The sequence below is a fragment of the Pollicipes pollicipes genome, unplaced genomic scaffold (assembly GCF_011947565.3).
Source record: "Pollicipes pollicipes isolate AB1234 unplaced genomic scaffold, Ppol_2.1 Scaffold_6052;HRSCAF=7182_pilon_pilon_pilon, whole genome shotgun sequence".
Taxonomy (NCBI): domain Eukaryota; kingdom Metazoa; phylum Arthropoda; class Thecostraca; order Pollicipedomorpha; family Pollicipedidae; genus Pollicipes; species Pollicipes pollicipes.
Genome location: NW_023596805.1, coordinates 16200998 through 16219719, shown reverse-complemented (window position 1 = coordinate 16219719; position 18722 = coordinate 16200998). Strand labels below are relative to the sequence as shown.

Below are 18722 nucleotides of genomic sequence, written 5' to 3'. Positions count from 1 at the left end.
CGCCTCAGTACACACTCGGCGCGTCGGCCGCGTCACTGGTACACGATTTTTACATGTTCGCACCAGACCAACACGCGACAGAGCCAAGGCTGTAAATGCACTTGTTCGACACTGAGGGGCCGATCAAGCATGCAGAAGTTCACAGACGCGGTGCGAGCCCAACGTCACCAACGCCGCACCCAGATATTAACAGCCCAAAACGTGGCTACACATGTACAAATGTGTGCATTACATGCAATGTAAACGATAGGTATTGTCATGTCATCGCACCACACCATCTTCTCATGTCGCACGTTCCATGGCACGTTCACACACAAACGTCAACATGCCAGGCACGACGGCAGGCACGACCCCAGCGGACCGAGACCTGCACGCTCGCTCGGTTTTGACGGACTCTTGAGTGACGTAGCAGACAACTCAGCACCCACCTGCTCCCTCCCCGCTGCTGCAGTGACGGGACGCTTACAGCACCGGTCGCAGGCGGCCCCAAGAGTAGACTGCGGACTAACGCTAGTGGTTACAGGGAGCCGGCCGCTCTGAGCTGCAGACCACCCGGGGCTCCAGTGACGCCACACGCCGCCGCCCCGGGAGCGGCTCCACAGCACCAGTCCTGAGGGCGGCCAGCGACCAGCGGTGGTCGCCAGTCAGCGGCGGCGCGGCGCCGTTAGGTGGCCGGCGCGAGTCCCGGCGGTGCTGACCGGCGATGCGGGCACCGCACCTGCAATGACGTCATGAGATCCCTGGCGCGGCTTTAGAAGGTTCCACCATCGCCACAGATTGAACCACTGAGCGGGTGATCGCCGCCTCACCTAGTCACACAGACACCGCGCGTCCCATTACACGACAATCCCTGCAGCTGTGACCATTCTATGCGACGACACTCCTGACACTCGCTTTCGCATGCTTTCCACCATCCGATGTCACCCGCCTTCCACCATATGTCACCCGCTTTCCGCCATCTGATGTCACCCGCTTCCCACCATCTGATGTCACCCGCTTTCCACCATCTGATGTCACCCGCTTTCCACCACTCGAAAGCCGGACCGGATCCAACGCATCACAACAGCTCTGAGTCAAACCGCGCGCCTCACGCCTCCCCTGCACTTCGCACCTCTCTGTCACTGTCGTCCCCCTCCGCCACGGGGCAGGGGTGGCGGGCAGTCTTCCCCTCCTCCCTTCCGCCGCCGCCGGCTCAGGCGCCCGGCGCCGGTGCCGTCTCGGCTCCCGCCGATCGCCTGCCGCCGGGCAGCCAAGGCTGCAGGTACGGCTGACGCGGCAGCAGTTCGCCCATCTGCAGACTGTCCATCAGCCACTGCTCAGACACCGTCTCCACGCCTCTGCAGGGCCGACCGACGGCGAGGGCGGCGCCGCGCGCCACCGACGCCACCTGGCCCCGGCCAGCCGCAGCAGCGCCGCCAGCGCCGCCGGCTCCGGCCGCGTCTCCGGCGTCACGAACACAGGCCCAACGGTGGCGAATAGCCCCAGCTCCGCCGCCGCCGCCGCCGCCGCCGCTGGTGGCGCCTCGTCGGCCGACTCGCAGCCGGTCAGGTCCGTCTGGTTGGCGGCGGCCGGCGGAGCCAGCGACGGCGGTCGCCGCAGCAGCCGCCGCCGCCGGCCAGCCGGCCATTCCAGTGCCTGCTCGAAGCGCGCCTCGGGCAGCCAGCGGTCAGCCACCAGCGAACCGAATGCCCAGGCCGGCGGCAGCAGCCAGGCACCGGCCGCCAGCGCGCCCAGCACCGACACCGTGCGCCGCGCCTGGCCACTGATCACGTGTGTCGTGGATGACGTCACCTGCCGGGCCGGGCAGCAGTCACGCGCTGCCCAGGCTCACGGGCTGCCAGCAAGCGACAGAGGCACAGCCACGGGTTCAGACCGTGCGGTTCCTGCGTGGGGTCGGGGCCGTGTGGCACGCGGCGCTATAGTCTCGGAGCGACACGGCGTCAGCGGGATTGGGACTGTCCGAGACACGACATGACACGCTCAAAATGACGCTGACGCCGGGCTACAACTGACGTGAGGACACAATTCTTTCAATGGTTTATGTAGCTCTGCTTTGCTAAGACGGTACCGGGAGATGGCGGCTACGGTTCGCTTCATTATCACGCGCTACGATGGAGAATGATGTGGCATGCGTGCCTGATCGAGCGTCACGCATTAAAACCTCACGATTAAAGACACAGCCGAAGTCAGCCCGGCCGCCGGCGTGCCTCAGCGCCGGCTGCTCACCTTCTCCCGGACGAGCACGCCGCCGAGCTTCCTCAGCACGGGCAGCAATGTGTCCCGCTCTACCGAGCGCAGGTTGGTCAGCACCACCACCGCCCGTGGCCGCCGCTCCGCCGCCGCCGCCGCCGCCTTCATGAACTCGAGGGAGCTGCGGCGCGGCGGGGCTAGCCTGGCCAGCGTACCGCCGCGCGGCGCCGCGCGGCCCGGCCGGCGCGGCGGCCGCACGGCCGGGTGCACCACGGCCACGGGCGGCCGCGGCTCGGTCGGGGTGCGCGGCTGCACCAGCTCCTCCGTCAGCGGCCGCGAGTGCGGCGGCGTCAGCAGACGGCGCCGGCGGCGGCGGTGGGCCAGCTCTGGCTCCGGTCCGCCGCCCGACTCCGGCCGCCTCGCCGGCTCCGGCTCTGGTCGTCGCTCCGGTCTGCCTCCCGCCGCTGGGCCTGACTGCCGGTCAGCCGACTTCGCCCTCGGCCTCCGCCCGCCGCCGGAGCCGCCCTGCGCCGCCGCCGGCCGCCGCTCAGGTGGCGTGACGTCACAGCAGACTCTGACGTCACGCCGCCGGTCCGAAGCCGACGGACAGCGCTTCCTCTTCAGCGTCGCTGATTGGCCGTCGCCCGTCGGCTGGGCGGGGCCCCGCGGCTGCTCTCGTCGCTGGTCGGCTCCTGGGAGGTCCGGAGACGCTGAGTCTGCCGGCGTCAGCTGAAAAACGAAGGCGAGTCAAAAGAGGTGTCGGAAAACGGAGCATGGCGCAGGACAGCCCGCGTTTCAAACAATGCGAAGCGCACCGCCGCGTGCCATGACACACGAGTGTGTGATGCTGTGACTGCCAGCCCAGTGGTCACCCAAACCCGTGATCACCGCATCCATGTTACACAACAAGGCGGCGTTCGTAAGCCATGCTGCGGCAGCCGGCAAGGTAAATGTGTGCATAACCAGACGTTTTAGGTTTTGAGTTGCCACGAGTTGGTTAGGAAAACCAGGCTCAGCGACATAGTGTTTTGGTTGAATGCGGATAAATTTGCGGAACGTCCTCTCCATTCCTGTCGTGGGTTTAATTTCTTTGACGCAGGCCTGCTCTCCCCACTGCAGTAGTTCTGGTGCATTTCGAGCCCTGTATGTGCTGTGAGGACACGCATGGGAGGCGGGCACCCCGCACTGGCGCCTGAATCGTCAGTATTGTGCCTCATTGTGTCACGGGCGGAGACAAAGGCGGCAAGCACCAACTTGTTGGGGATTCGTTTGGGGTTCGGTTCAGGACAGGCACTGTCGTCAACGTCAAACTGGGCATCTTACTGATCGGAGATGTCTTGTGCCACGTTGGATGAGCAAGGCCATAAGAGAAGTTAGTTTTCCGTCTCATTATGTAGGTGAAGGGGCGTTGTTTCGCAATGTGAATGGGAATAAGGGCTAAGCCGTGAAAAATTAGGAAGCCAACCCACAAAATTAGCCAACAAACGGTTTGTCCCCGGATTGAGCCAACGTTTTCCCCAAAGTTGGTACACTCATGTGTAGACGGTGTCAAGAACTAAGGTATGGGGCTCAGACGCTGAGGCATGAGGGGGCAGACGCCTTCGACGCCAGATGAAATAGGTTTGCCCAACGCGTTGGCATAAGAACAAAGAAGGTGGAACTTCACTGGTGTTAAGCCCTGCGCATTTATTCACGCATGACATTGCCTGGACAATGGTCGGCTATCGGTCCATTTACTGTGTTGGAAACTGAGACCAAAGTATTTAAAAAAACGCGACATTTAGGGTGGATGCTCATGACCATAACAGGGCTGCATGCCAGCGTGAACTCATTGTTCCCGTTTATCTCGGTTTGGGGCATACGCGCGGGTCCTGCGTTATGGGGGGGGGGGGGCTCGTGGTTTTGGAGGCTCGAGCCCCAAATCCGGGAAAATTAAGCACTAGGCTTGCAGCTACACGTGGAAAGAAAGAAACAAGAGTGCCTGGACCACTCCCCCCCCCCTACAATCATGAACAAAACCCTGGGCTCCTGGGTTTAGGTATGGGGCACCGTGCCTTGTGTTGTAGCAGAAGATGAGAGAAGGAAGAGCTGGATCACTTTTTCTCTGAGCTTCCTCATACCATAACTGCTGTAGATAGCCTAAGATGCTTATATCTGCAGGCGGCAGCAACCTCCAGATGCATTGTGTAGCGGTAAGCGTTTGGGGACCACGACTTTGTTATTTTTTCGTTTTTTTTTTGGGGGGGGGGTAGGGTAAATGGTCTCTGAATGAAACCCTTTCGCGCGACACCGCCTGGCCCGTCCTCTAGAGTACACAGTATCGCATGGTGGAAGAAGTTTGTATTTATTTACTGAATAGAGTGGACTGCATCACAAGCGACCCGTATGTAGTACCGATATGTAAACAAGAGAAGGGTCGTCTACTGTCAGTGTTTAACACTACTACCACCATTGTTGCGGTTGCTCAGGTGGGCATTATGAATCTTCATAGGTACTGTCAAAAAGCGACTTATTGTCTGGACGACAGTAAGTTGTGGCCATCGTGCCAGTCAGTCATGACAGCTCATCAGTCCATGGCATCATTGTCGGTGCATTGCATCACTGATACCCGTTCGATACCCAGCTGATACAACATTACCACCTGACATCTTGGAAGAAAGTTTCCGCCACCCGAAATCCTTGGAAAGCAAACGCGAAATGTACTGCAGTACCTGCGACACATGTACTTCCCAAAACTCAGCATAGCACTCAGGCTAGCCTGGTTATGCCGTAGGACATTAAATGCACCTTTCTGCCCATCGCGTTCTCAACGATACGCAAAAAGCTATTTGTCGTCCTCGCCCCAAGACGCGTGCACGTATGCGGTCGGAGGTACACTGGAATATACAGGGCGCTGCTGTGCGTCAGCCGGGTGACTCAAGACCAGAAGACGCGTGCACGTATGCGGTCGGAGGTACACTGGAATATACAGGGCGCTGCTGTGCGTCAGCCGGGTGACTCAAGACCAGAAGACGCGTGCACGTATGCGGTCGGAGGTACACTGGAATATACAGGGCGCTGCTGTGCGTCAGCCGGGTGACTCAAGACCAGAAGCCGTCGCATACTTTAAGCAAATCACCCTGATACTTTCGGGACATGATACAACTCACCCCACTCGCTCCGAATTGGGGTTTTCGGGCGCGTCCACCGCGTGGTCATATAGCGCCCAGTGTCGTGTCAGTGTCTGATCGGTGGTCAAAAGCGTGACATTGGCCAGTAATGGGCCGGGACCGACCAGTATCGCCCCTCTCAAACCGACCTTGAGTACAAGACACGGGTCCTTTGGTCGAAGCCCGGAGGGCGGAGTTTTCCGGGATTGGTGAGCCGAGATGGCTCAAAAGCACACTTATTCGTTTCTTTCCATGCAGCGCTGTAACCCTCGCCCCAAACTTCCCCAAATGTGGGGGCTCGAGTCCCCCAATGCTCCCAATGTCCAGTGCAAGCGGCAGTGTCACACAAAATGTCTCCTCTCTTGGGGCTGGACGTTGTTTGTGTTCGTACACAGTGTTACCAAATGAGGAGACTTCCCGCGATCTGAAATGTCCAGTATTTCTTGTCTCTGATCAGTGCAAAGTCATCAGATGATGTAGGAAATTTCAGGAGACTTAGCCTATGGTTTACTTATATGTGGTACAATGGTGAAATTTCTGGTACATTTGGGTGAGTGGTCCATTTGATCTTGGAACTCTGCATCATTTTCTTTAGGACATAATTTGGTACTCACACCATCACACAGTTCAGGGGCTTCTGTTATGGCCGTCTCAGTCCCATCATCAGCACTAGGCACACAAGGTTGTGTATAGATTACACTGCTAACATGTTTAACGTAATTTGTCTGCATAGGTTTAAGGTTATGAAAAATATTTATAAAGCACGTACAAAATAATAATAAAACCCCAAAACTCACCGACATTCAAGTGAAACATTCATCGTAGCGACCGCGACAGCGCTGGCGGGGATGTATGTCACGCGACTTACACCCCCTGCCCCCAACACGACTTCGGGCTGGGAATGTACGCTCATCTAGCTTCCAACTGGCACGCTGGAGAGGACGTCCCCAGCCAATGCCAACAGTCAGGCCCCTGGCAACCCTGAAGAAGACGTCCCCGGCCAATGCCAACAGTCAGGCCCCTGGCAACCCTGAAGAAGACGTCCCCGGCCAATACCAACAGTCAGGCCCCTGGCAACCCTGAAGTGGGGCGACCAGGATGACTCCCGACATTTATCGGTACCAATAATGCCACTGGAAATGAACGTATGTGATTGGCTGAGCAAGCAGCGTGAAAAGTTTAGCGAGTACATTGGTGAAAGTTTGAAGAAGTGCATCACTAGACCACGTGGTATGTCGATGGTATGTTCTAGTTTTGTTCACATAGCCTTGCAACGAAGTGATCAGATCAGATCAGATCAGATCATTCAGGTCAACGATGTCTTCTAAAGCCAAAGTGCCATTAGAAAAGACTCACTGCTTACCGCCAAACAACAGAAATTAAAGTCACGGCATGACGCTACGTAAAATTCACGTGGTAATTAATTCGGTGGTGGGTGGCCCGGTGTCAGGATCTGCGACTGATTATCATGTTTTGTCCTCATAAGCAGTCTGCACAGATTCGGACAAGGCATTACCTTGAAACGTGAGTATTATCATAATATATCTTAGCGATTGCTCACGATCATCGTTTCCCAAAACCTCCTGGCCTGGGTGGAGCTTTGTATCTCATGAGGGAGCCCCGATGTTGAGCTGGAGCTGGAGCTGGAGCTGGAGCATGGCCCCAAGTCCCCCGCCCCCCCCGCTCTGGATCCGCCCCTGTCTGTAGGGCACTATTTGATTACAAGCAGATGGACCAGATAATCAGTATTTCTTTTCTTAGTCTTGGAGCACTGCCAGCACACCACCCCGCGAAGTGTACTCTTCAGCTCCAGTGGCTGGTACTGCCGGGAGGAATCCAACAGTCACTTAAAATCACTGGGCCCCCGCAGCCTCCTGGGGCGGCCTCGCTGAGCCCCCGCCGCCTCCTGGGGCGGCCTCGCTGAGCTCCCGCCGCCTCCTGGGGCGGCCTCGCTGAGCTCCCGCCGCCTCCTGGGGCGGCCTCGCTGAGCTCCCGCCGCCTTCTGGGGCGGCCTCGCTGAGCTCCCGCAGCCTCCTGGGGCGGCCTCGCTGAGCTCCCGCAGCCTCCTGGGGCGGCCTCGCTGAGCTCCCGCAGCCTCCTGGGGCGGCCTCGCTGAGCTCCCGCCGCCTCCTGGGGCGGCCTCGCTGGGCCCCCGCAGCCTCCTGGGGCGGCCTCGCTGAGCTCCCGCCGCCTTCTGGGGCGGCCGCGGAGCGGCACCAGCTGAAGTTATGTATGGCGCTCACTACGACGGCGAAGTGTTGTGGCCAAGCAGAAGCTGGTTTTTCTCCGGCAAAATATCTGTCTTTGAACCAAAACAGGATGACAAAAGTGACTTCATGTCGCGTTGTTGTTATTGTTGTTGATTGGCGTTTTATGGCGCGCCGACTTCTGTGGTCATGTTGCGCCCATAACAGCTAAATGACTACCCACGAGGGGAAATGGCTAAAAAATATACATTAGTTAGAAATGAAAACGGCTGAGTCGTGACAAGAACGCGCCACCAATGATGCCCCATCATGTTGATGAGAAATTTTCGGCAGCCTTAAGACTTCCTACACGCGGTATGAACTATTCAGACAGGCGTATATAAAGTGCAGAACTCAACATGCGATACGAACCTGAGGGTGGGGCCGATATATGGTGAGCTGTCACATAGTAAATCGGAGAGCGTCAGGGACGGCGCCTCCGATTTCATATCATACTTTCTGAAGCTGTGATAAGTCTAAAGAAACATAGCGAAGACGCGAACGCCCATTTGCTGTCCTACAACTTGTTATCGCTGAAATACTGCACAAAATTCCAGTGCCCTGCAAATAACACCGCCCAGAATCAACCGTGCATGCGTCTTGTGTGGGGCGTACCCGAAAAGTTCGTAAACGTAGGTATGCATGCCATTTTCACCATGCCAGCACACCAATATCAGTCGAAAGGTCCACAATCTACAAACCGAAATTCCACTTTCATTTAGACGCCTTTTGCTTTAAATATTAGAAATATCGACCATGCGAAATGTACTAACCACACAACAGGGTCCAAGTTCCAGTCACCGAGCGAGGTAGCACAAATCTGTGGAGAAATGTTTTTGCGAAATTGGGAAATGGGATAGGCAAGGTCCATGGATTCGTCCCCCTCCCCAACCCCGAAAAGGGAAGTTCCATCCAGTTTCCTAAAGGATTGCCGTTTAAACTTTATCATGGAGAAGGGCAAGAAGCGGTAGGGAGCTAAGTCCGACGAGCTGTGGGATAGAAGCGGCCATTGTGTTGGCACCGCTCAAATACCCAGGCATTTCCAACGCATCCTTACAGTCGCGTCGGCGTGCTGGAGCGCCAGGCCCTTGAGGTCCTCCCCGAGACAGGCACGCCAGGCGCGCGACCAAGAGCATGCTTGTCGTTTTTGTTTTCCATTCGCGGGGTAGTGCGCCGTTCACGCGTCTCCTGCGTCGAGCCGCTGATGCGAGTTCCGCTGCACCATTCTGAGGCGTCTCCTACGTCAGTCCGCCGATGGCGAGTTCCGCTGCACCATTCTGAGGCGTCTCCTACGTCAGGCTGCCGATGCCGAGCTCCGCTGCGCCATTCTGAGGCGTCCCCTGCGTCAGTCCGCCGATGGCGAGTTCTGCTGCGCCATTCTGAGGCGTCTCCTACGTCAGACCGCTGATGCCGAGCTCTGCTGCGCCGTTCTGAGGCGTCTGAGTGAGACTATTCGGCACGAGCCACCTGACACGAGGCGCGACGGCAGGTGGGGGCTCCAACATGGCAACGTACCCGCCTACAGCCAGCTGACCACGCGCAGGCTGTGCGCTGCACCAGCACCACCGTCTGTCTCCACGCGTCATGCTCGTCGGATTTGGCTCTTGGCTTCTCGCTCTTCGTAAAGATAACGCTCAAGCTGCTAAGGCGCTGTTTTGATACTGTGGATGGGATCCTGCGCGAATCGCAGACCAGCTCGACATGAGCATATTACAACCATGGCAGAGCCGCTGGGAGCGGTGCAGTGCTGCACAAAGTGACGTCACTGAAGAGGATGCCGGCCAAGGTCACATCAGGTCAGTATTCAGGTAAGTGTTCTTCTTTCTGCAGCCGTGGAATTCATGATCGCAACTAGTAAACATGATTTTAAGTGTAATGACTGATAAGTCTAATTAGCACAACATTCGCTCTTAATCTCCCAAACCCTATCTGGAACTAGCACCTAACCTATGCAAAAAGCGACCGACGACAAAGGTCATGAAGGTCGGAGGTAAAACGACGAAGGTTATGAAATAATGACAGAATATATGCCGCACTACGAATCTGGCAGCTTCAAATGCCACGCAACTTATCGCACACCATTCATTTTGCTTAACACTCTCCTCTTCGGTCAATAACCCATAACAAATGCACCGCAGTCAGCAATACTGACACAACGCCATGCCCTAAATCACAGATGCCAAAATGGTTTCCTTATCGAGATTGCTCCCCAAATCGGTTCCCTGAAACTGCTCTTCAGCTTCCTAATTTAAGAACCTGGAAGTAACGAACGTCTGTGACCACTCCAAGCGACAAGCAAGCATTCCAATCCGATGCGGCCATGGTTCACATGGACCCGTCTCAGCAGCGGCGGCGGCGGCAGCGGCGGTACGTCACCTTGGCCGGACCCCGCTGGGCGGAGGAGCAGGCGGGGCCCGGCGGCCGGCGTCGCACCGCTGACGTGGACCAGCCGCCGGCCGGCGACATGAACCTGCCGGCACAGGCAGCGTCACACACCCGGCTCACAGACGCGCCCGCGGGGCAGGGCACGCGCGTACACAGGCCAACGGCAGCCCGCAGACAGACGGTCCTGTCATGTAGCATGGCAAGCCTATTGCCAGCCGCTGAGTTTTGCCTAGTTTTTGGGTGGATAACGTCTCACCTGAAACGAGACAAGTCCTAGAGGGGCAGCCCTCCGCACCAGTAACTACTGGAGGGACAGCCCTCCGCACCAGTAAGTACTGGACGGGCAGCCCTCCGCACCAGCAAGTCCTGGATGGGCAGCCCTCCGCACCAGTAAGTCCTGGAGGGGCGGCCCTCCGCACCAGTAAGTACGGGGGGGGGGGGGGCAGCCTTCCGCACCAGTAATCTACACAAGCTCGCGCCATGACGGCACGCTGCGCGCCAGGCCGTGGCCGTGGCCGCGGCCGTGGCCGTGCCCGCTGCCGCCGCCTCACCTGTTGAACAGCCGGACGCTGAGGGGCAGGTCATCGTCGGACTCGTGGCTCTCTGACCTGAGCCGGGGCGCGCGCGGCGTCAGCAGCGCCTCCACGCCGCGGCGCCGGCACCACCGGCCCGGCGATGCCCCCGCCGGCCGCTGCTGTCACGGGCAGCCCACACACCGGGTCATCCACAGGTCACACCGGGTCAGGTACAGGTCACGCCCGGTCAGGCATAGGTCACGGGGGATCGGGTCCCAGGCGGCATACGGGAGGATAGCGCGCGGGTGCCGAGAACCCAACATAGGATCGTCCACAGGTCAAACAGAGCTGACGGTGAGACGGGGTCACGCACAGGTCACGTAAGGTTACGCACAGGTCAAACGCAGCCCACAACGATGCATACACAAATGCTGAGCAGCTAACACAGGGACAGGCACAGATCAATCATACCTGACAGGAAGAAGGAGACAGGTCAGACAGCAATCAAACAGGTCATGTACAGGAGACAGGTCAGACAGTGATCACAACAGGTCATGTACATGAGACAGGTCAGACAGCGATCACAACAGGTCATGTACAGGAGACAGGCCAGACAGCAACCACAAAAGGTCATGTACAGGAGACAGGTCAGACAGCGATCACAACAGGTCATGTACAGGAGACAGGTCAGACAGTGATCACAACAGGTCATGTACAGGAGACAGGTCAGACAGCGATCACAACAGGTCATGTACATGAGACAGGTCAGACAGCGATCACAACAGGTCATGTACAGGAGACAGGTCAGACAGCGATCACAACAGGTCATGTACAGGAGACAGGTCAGAGAGCAATCAAACAGGTCATGTACAGGAGACAGGTCAGACAGTGATCACAGCACGTCATGTACATGAGACAGGTCAGACAGCGACCACAACAGGTCATGTATAGGTCACGTACGGGTCGGTAAGCGTGCAAGGCGGGGCCCAGACTACAGATCGGCCGCCGGCTGCTGTGACCAGAACCTTTCACCACCTGTACTTTGGGCCCAATAACGCAATGCATCGTTACTTGAGACACCTTGTTGCAGCGAGTTGGAGGTTAGCATTTACGCTACCACAGAGCAGTGAAAACAGCAGGAGTGAAAGAAAACGGCAGTGGGAGAGGGGGGGGGGGGGCACTAAAGCGGGCCAATCCTCACGACGTGAACAAAGACACCGCAGACCCCGAGACGCTCGCCCCACACCTGAGGGGGAGGGTGGGGGGGGGGGGGGGCAGCAGAAGCAGCACCTGACAGGGCGGGCTGGCGGCCGGCGGCCGGCGCCGCTGCCGCTGCCGCCGCCGCCGCTGGAAGCGCCGGTCGGCCGCCGCCATCTCCTCCTCGAAGTCGCGGGGCTGCATGGAACGCAGCTTGCGCAGCCGGGCCGGGAACAACGGCGACTCGTACCTGCAGCGGCAGCGGGGGCGGCGCTAGACGGGTGGGGCGCCAGCGAAGCCGGCTGCGGTGGCGCCAGCACACCGCCGGACAGACGCCGGCTGCTCAGGACACACCTCTGGCGCAGGTGTCGCTGCCCATTCCCACACCGCCGGCTGCTCAGGGCACACCTGGCGCAGGTGTCGCTGCCCATTCTCACACCGCCGGACAGACACCAGCTCCTCCTCAGGACACACCTCGGCGCAGGTGTCGCTGCCCATTCCACACCGCCGGACAGACACCAGCTCCTCCTCAGGACACATCCCTGCCGCAGGTGTCGCTGCCCATTCCCACACCGCCGGACAGACACCAGCTCCTCCTCAGGACACACCCCTGGCGCAGGTGTCGCTGCCCATTCTCACACCGCCGGACAGACACCAGCTCCTCCTCAGGACACACCTCTGGCGCAGGTGTCGCTGCCCATTCCCACACGCCGGACAGACACCAGCTCCTCCTCAGGACACCCCTGGCGCAGGTGTCGCTGCCCATTCTCACACCGCCGGACAGACACCAGCTCCTCCTCAGGACACACCTCTGGCGCAGGTGTCGCTGCCCATTCCCACACCGCCGGACAGACACCAGCTCCTCCTCAGGACACATCCCTGCCGCAGGTGTCGCTGCCCATTCTCACACCGCCGGACAGACACCAGCTCCTCCTCAGGACACATCCCTGCCGCAGGTGTCCCTGCCCATTCTCACACCGTGCTCACTGCTGCACGGCCACGGCCGCCGCTGCCCTCGCCCAGCGTCCTTGCCGCCGTAGGCTCGACAGTCATAGCCAGTCCTGGCTGACCGCTGCGAGCCGAGATGTACAGTGCTGCCACTGTCCGTCATAGTCCCGCCTGGTCTCAGCTAATGAGCTCTGACATCAAAACACACAGACATCTACCTAAAGAGTGAGAAACGTGTCGATGTGCTACGTCACAGTGCAGGGAGCTATGTGGCATGGTCTGGAGCATGTCCCATGTGTGGCTCGGGCGGGCCTGAGCGCGGGGCCGGCTATAATACGGCGGCCATGACAGGCTTTGTTGGCGGTGCGCACAGATTTGGACACATTCTGCCTGTCTTAGGCATTTGGGTACGTTCCTTAGGTATCTGAATCTTGGCTTCGTTTAGAACTGTACACTCACGAATACGAGCACTGCTTTGTTGTTGTTGAGAGCTTTGTTGAGAGTTGAGAGCTGTTGTTGAGAGCTTTCGTAATATGTATGGACGAATGCTTGGTGACATTTAACCTTTGCCTCATGACATATTTAAGGACAGCTACTTTGAGCACACAAAACTTAAAATGCGGAACACCGGGAACTGAGGTCCCTCCCACTTGAACAAAATGAGACATCACAATATACAGCAATAAATTATGTTGCCCCATCTCCAAATTCGCCACACCTTTAACCACAAAACGGGCAGCACGCTCACGCTACTCAAATACATAAATCCTACCGAGACCCTGTAAGCTTAGCGACTGCCACGACTGCCACAACTCGAAATCCATCATTTTCTACGTCCACTCCTATCCCCCGTATATTCCATACGACACTAACGATCGTGCATCTGGCATCTGCAAACGAAGCAGAAAACGCGTGTTTCCGCCCGGGATCGAACCGGGGACCTTCCGCGTGTTAGGCGGATGTGATAACCACTACACCACGGAAACACCTTGCCACACCGCCGCCCCACGCTCGAATAGAAAGTGATGGTAAGACCATGAGTGGGCCAGATGGGCACAGAATCATGGGTGTGGTTCCGTGAGACGAATCTGGGTCACGTTCCGACGCGTGCGACGCCTGAGCCAACAATTCCTTCCGACCACCGGGGGCTGTAGCTCAAGTGGTAGAGCGCTCGCTTAGCATGTGAGAGGTACGGGGATCGATACCCCGCAGCTCCAATATTTTCAAAATTTACGGATGGTTCAAATTAAGCACTCGAGCACAGATTGAGAAGCATTGAGCCCATGGTTACTACGCGCACAAGTTGCCCTATCCGCTTCAAATGACTCGTGGTTACTACGCGCACAAATTACCCTATCCGCTTTTCAAAATTTACGGAGGGTTCAAATTGAGCACTCGAGCACAGATCGACACAGACGACAGAAGCATTGGACTCATGGTTACTACTCGCGCAAATTACCCTATCCGCTTCGTATTGTTACGCCACCAGACAATGTCTAGTGAAGAATGCTCCACGCAGTGTCGCTTCACGTCCTCCCCAAAAGTTCGTTTCAATCTGGATTATGAAGTATCATTCAAAGAGGCCACACGGAACAAAATTACAGTTGGAGCCCACAATCATGAGCCACACCCCGCCGAAACAGCCACATGCAAGGGGAAGGCACTTTAGTGACCACGTGACGGCCTCCTCAGTCTGCGTTTGTGGGGGGGGGGGGGAGGTGGGCAGGATGGGACAGGCTGACCTGTCGGCGGCCGCCGGCGGGTAGAGGCCCTCGTCCACGTGCTCGGAGCGCTGTCTGCAGGCGTCCACCCAGAGGGCGGACACCAGTCTCAGCCGGTCCCGGCGAGCCCGGTCAAACGTCGCCTTCGAGCCGTCCTGCGGGCACGGCACGGACCGCCGTCAGCCAGACGGGTGTCAGCCAAACGGCAGACTGGTGCCAGGCAGACGGCAAACGGGTGTCAGCCAGACGGGCGTCGGACAGACGGCAGACGGGTGTCAGGCAGACCGCAGACGGTGTCAGGCAGACGGGTGTCAGCCAGACGAGTGTCAGCCAGACGGGTGTCGGAAAGACGGCAGACGGGTGCCGGAAAGACGGCAGATGGGTGTCGGAAAGACGGCAGACGGGTGTCACGCAGACGGCAAACGGGTGTCAGCCAGACGGGTGTCGGACAGACGGCAGACGGGTGTCAGGCAGACCGCAGACGGTGTCAGGCGGGTGTCAGCCAGACGAGTGTCGGACAGACGGCAGACGGTTGCCCGCTGTTGCCGGGGACAGGGGCTGAGAGACGCACCAATGGGCTCGCCCCGCCGACGCCTCACCTTGAACACCACGTGGGTGACCTGTTTGGTGAGGCGGTCGGTGACGGTGGCGCCCAGAGTGCGCAGCTGCGCCCGCACCGGCTCCGACCTGACGGCGCAGCGGCGAGGTCAGGCAGCGGCGAGAGGTCACCGACCGGCGCACCGCCCGGCACACTGCCGCCGCCTGGCGGGAGCGCGGCTGACACAGCCGCCTGGTGGGCCCATGCTGGACTAGTACCGTCCTGCGTGACAGCTGAAGCAGCGACACGGCGGGCCTACCATTTATTTTGGAGGAATGATATACTGAACAGTGTTATGATGGCAAGTGCTGCAGTGATATAAACGTGCAAAACAGCAGACCACCAATTGATGGTGAGACATTTGTGGCAGTGGCTCGGTATACGCAAAGCCTTGATGGATTTCACAGCTTGTACAGGGAGCAACACACGGACCCAGACGGCATCGCGCTCGGAGAAAACCTGACAGCAGAACTGACATTCAATGTGGCTTGATATCTAAGACATTATCACCTGTCCAACTCACAAGGGAGTGATCGCCCCAGATCATGGAGACTCCGGTGCGTTCTTTTTTGGCAATACACGCACGCACGCACGCACGCACGCACACACACACACACACACACACACACACACACACACACACACACACACACACACACACACACACACACACACACACATACACACGCACACACACACACGCACGTACACACACACACATACGCACACACACACACACACACACACACACACACACGCGCCGCGCGCGCGCGCGCGCGCACGCACGCACGCGCGGACACACGTACATACGTACATACGTACGCACGCACGCACGCACGCACGCACGCACGCACGCACGCACGCACACACACACACACACACACACACACACACACACACACACACACACACACACACACACACACACACACACACACACACACACACACACCTCTATAACAGCAATGCAACTTTATGAACGGCGGAAATTAAACACTCCAATGTCATTTGGAAATCAGTCACGTGATCAAAAATCACAAAACTGAAATGGAACACACTAAGCAGCAAGGAAACACACATCAATGGTCGGACATGGGAGGCTAATGTCAAATAAGGATATGTACCTAATATGCATACCTACGTGATGGAGGGGTGGTTTACCCAAGCCTCACCTATTGTCGGCACCGGAGCGGACGTCCACGAAGGCCACCACGCCATCAAGCACCAGACCAGTCACAGGCTGTGTGCACGCAATGTCCTCATCCTCCTCCTCCCGGCCAGCGACGCCGGCGCCGCCCGGTGAACCACAACCTCCAGCCGCCGCTGTGAGATGTCTCTTGGCATCACATGCTCCCGCTGCGACCAATGGCGGCACTGTTTGGGCGGTGGGAGGAGTCTGTGTGGCGGCGGCCAGTGCCGGCTCCCTGCGGCCCGTAGTGGCTGCGGGCTCCCCAGAGTCCGTATTCCGAGTCGGCACCTGTTCCGCCGACGCGATGGCTTCGCCGTCGGAAGCCTCCGCGTCAGGAGCTGATTTGGCGTAGCGACGCTGCTTCCAGAGCCGGTGGCGAGGCGACCACGGGAGCCAGCCCAGCGTCCTGGCACAGGTCTCCGGAGTCGTCGACTGCGACGTCCCGGTCGGGGCCACCGGCTGACCTCGAGGCGTCCCCGCCACGCCATTGGCCAGCGGCGACCTTGAAATCCCCTGGTCCTGCCCCTTTGGCGTACCCACCACACCATTGGCCAGCAGCGACACTGAACTCGTCTGATCCCGCCCCCTTGGCGCACCAACCACACCATGGGTCGGCAGCGACTTTGAGCCCACCTGGCCCTGCACCTTGGGCGCGGAGAAGGCGCCGCGGGCCGCGCGCCGTCTGCCGTCGGTGCGGCGGAGCAGCGGTGAGCCAGGAGAGGCAGCCAGCTCCGCCAGCTCGGACACCACGCGCCGGCCCACCACGTGGCGCACGTGCGCGGGGCCGGACTCGTCGGCCGCAACGCGCGCCGGTGATAGGCTACGTGATGCCACACCATTTATTTCGTCCTCCGATCCGCTCGCCTCCATTCGCGCCTTCAATCCTACTCCCCCAAGTACCAGCACGCGGTCCGCGGCAGGCGAAGCCTGGTTTTGCACCACGGCACCAGAGGCGCTAATGTCCGAATTGCCCCGCAGCAGCGTAATGACTTCGCTGATCTGTCCACGCAGCTCCGACGATATGTCGTCGTCGCTGTCCACGGTCGAGGGTGTGACGCGGCCCGCTTCCGCCGGCGCCGACCCCTCGCCCCTGGCCGAGATGACGGCGTCGGCGGCCGCGGCTGCCGCCCGCGCGACCCCGGACGGCGCGCTGGCCCGATTGGCCCAGATCTCTGCGTGAGCCGCGCCCGGCGCCTCCGCCGGGCCGAACGGCGAGCCTTCCGGTTCCAGCTCCAACATCAGACTCATCTCGCTGGAGCTGCGCCGCATGCTACACTGACGGGTCTGGCACACAGCGTCGTCACTGTCGCTGGAGCTGAAGCTGCTCCGGACCGGTGCTGCCGACGCTGACCGGATGGGGGTCTTAGCAGTCGACCCGCCGGCGTCCGCGGAACGCGCCGCCGTGTCGCCACATTCCGTTTGTTCCACCACTGAGATCCCAGATAACAGTTTCCGCTGCGCGCCGGCGCCGTCGACATCCTCAACGAAGGTCACCGGTGTGTTTTGCACGTGCGCGGAACTGGAAGTCACCACTAGGCGCTCCCGCTCCGCAGAAACTCCTGTGCTGTCATCGCATCGCGACAGCCTAACCCTGGCATATCCAAAGCTATCGTGTGACTGTACGCCTGCACCTCCCGCTTCCCCATCGGAAGCTTCTTTCACAGCCACAGAATGTGCAGTGTTGGCCGCTGCGGCCGGTGACTCAAAATAGCGGCCGAAGGCATCGCGCCGCACGCGAGCGCGTGGCACGTGACCTGTGACAATGGTGGAAGAGAAGCTAGGGTTGTCGAACAAGAGCAGCCGAACAGAGCGGCGCCGTGGAGGCGAAGGCATCGCGACTCTTACTGCCACCTATGGGTAACAGAGGGTACTGTAAGTAAAAGGAAGCCAGCTAGGAGACTTCACAAGCAGGTACACACAGCAATTAATGGAGTGATTTCACTTAGTTACACTATTTGTTTTAAACAATGGGCTAATTAATGAGAACCACAGAGGTATACAGGGTGCCAACACCTTGTAATAATATAAATTGTTGTATTCCATCAGGTGCTTTGCAGGCCTCACAACTATTGATATGCTACCATATGACACACTAAAATACATATAGCTTCATGATGATATTAATAAGGTTGTAGGCAGCTGACAAGATTTGGGAAACCTTTGCCTCCCATAACAAGAAAATATGTCCCTGAGATTTCAGCTTGATCACTAAAAACTTACCTCAAGACAGATTAGCATGCTTAGTTTCTTAAGATAATATGTCAAACAAATCTACACTATTTAGGAACCAAGTGATGAAAACAAATTTAAATGCTGCATGTAAATGTTGAGGTGTTTAAATTCAGTGTGCTATACCACCCATGTGAGGCCTTAAGTTGACTCTTGGATTGAGGCAATCAGACCCTGTATGACAGAATTTATGAACCATTGAATAAGTCCTGAGGGGAGCAACCAAACTGGTCAAAGAAACCAAACACATCCTTCAAAGAAAGACTCAGTACACTAAATATTAGCCAGATGAATGATGATGAGCAATAGGAGGACATATGGAGAAGCTAGATGGAGCAATAAGAGACCTGATTGA

General features: G+C 58.2%; 1 protein-coding gene and 2 non-coding genes across 3 annotated transcripts; 1 reads left to right on the top strand and 2 right to left on the bottom strand.

Annotated features, from left to right (window-relative positions):
• Nucleotides 1–10222: 10222 nt before the first annotated feature.
• MCPH1 (Microcephalin) lies at nt 10223–17008 on the bottom strand. Its single transcript, XM_037227988.1, has 7 exons — nt 17003–17008; nt 16122–16876; nt 14951–15038; nt 14373–14506; nt 11843–11932; nt 10522–10578; nt 10223–10226 (listed from the first exon to the last, which is right to left on the bottom strand). Exons 1-7 carry the CDS (start codon nt 17006–17008, stop codon nt 10223–10225), a joined length of 1134 nt encoding a protein of 377 aa, XP_037083883.1.
• Nucleotides 13544–13616, bottom strand: TRNAV-AAC (transfer RNA valine (anticodon AAC)). Its single transcript has one exon. It is a non-coding gene; the product is annotated as a tRNA-Val (tRNA).
• TRNAA-AGC (transfer RNA alanine (anticodon AGC)) lies at nt 13775–13847 on the top strand. The gene has a single exon. It is a non-coding gene; the product is annotated as a tRNA-Ala (tRNA).
• Nucleotides 17009–18722: the final 1714 nt, after the last annotated feature.

Bases quoted from the DNA above. Each gene is read 5' to 3' on its own strand.
- MCPH1 (XM_037227988.1), bottom strand. The intron at 15,039-16,121 runs GTGAGGCTTGGG...CTGCGCCGTCAG, and splicing joins CGCTCCGGTGCCGACAATAG to GTCGGAGCCGGTGCGGGCGC. The intron at 11,933-14,372 runs GTCAGCCTGTCC...CTGCCGCTGCAG, and splicing joins CCGCCGGCGGCCGCCGACAG to GTACGAGTCGCCGTTGTTCC.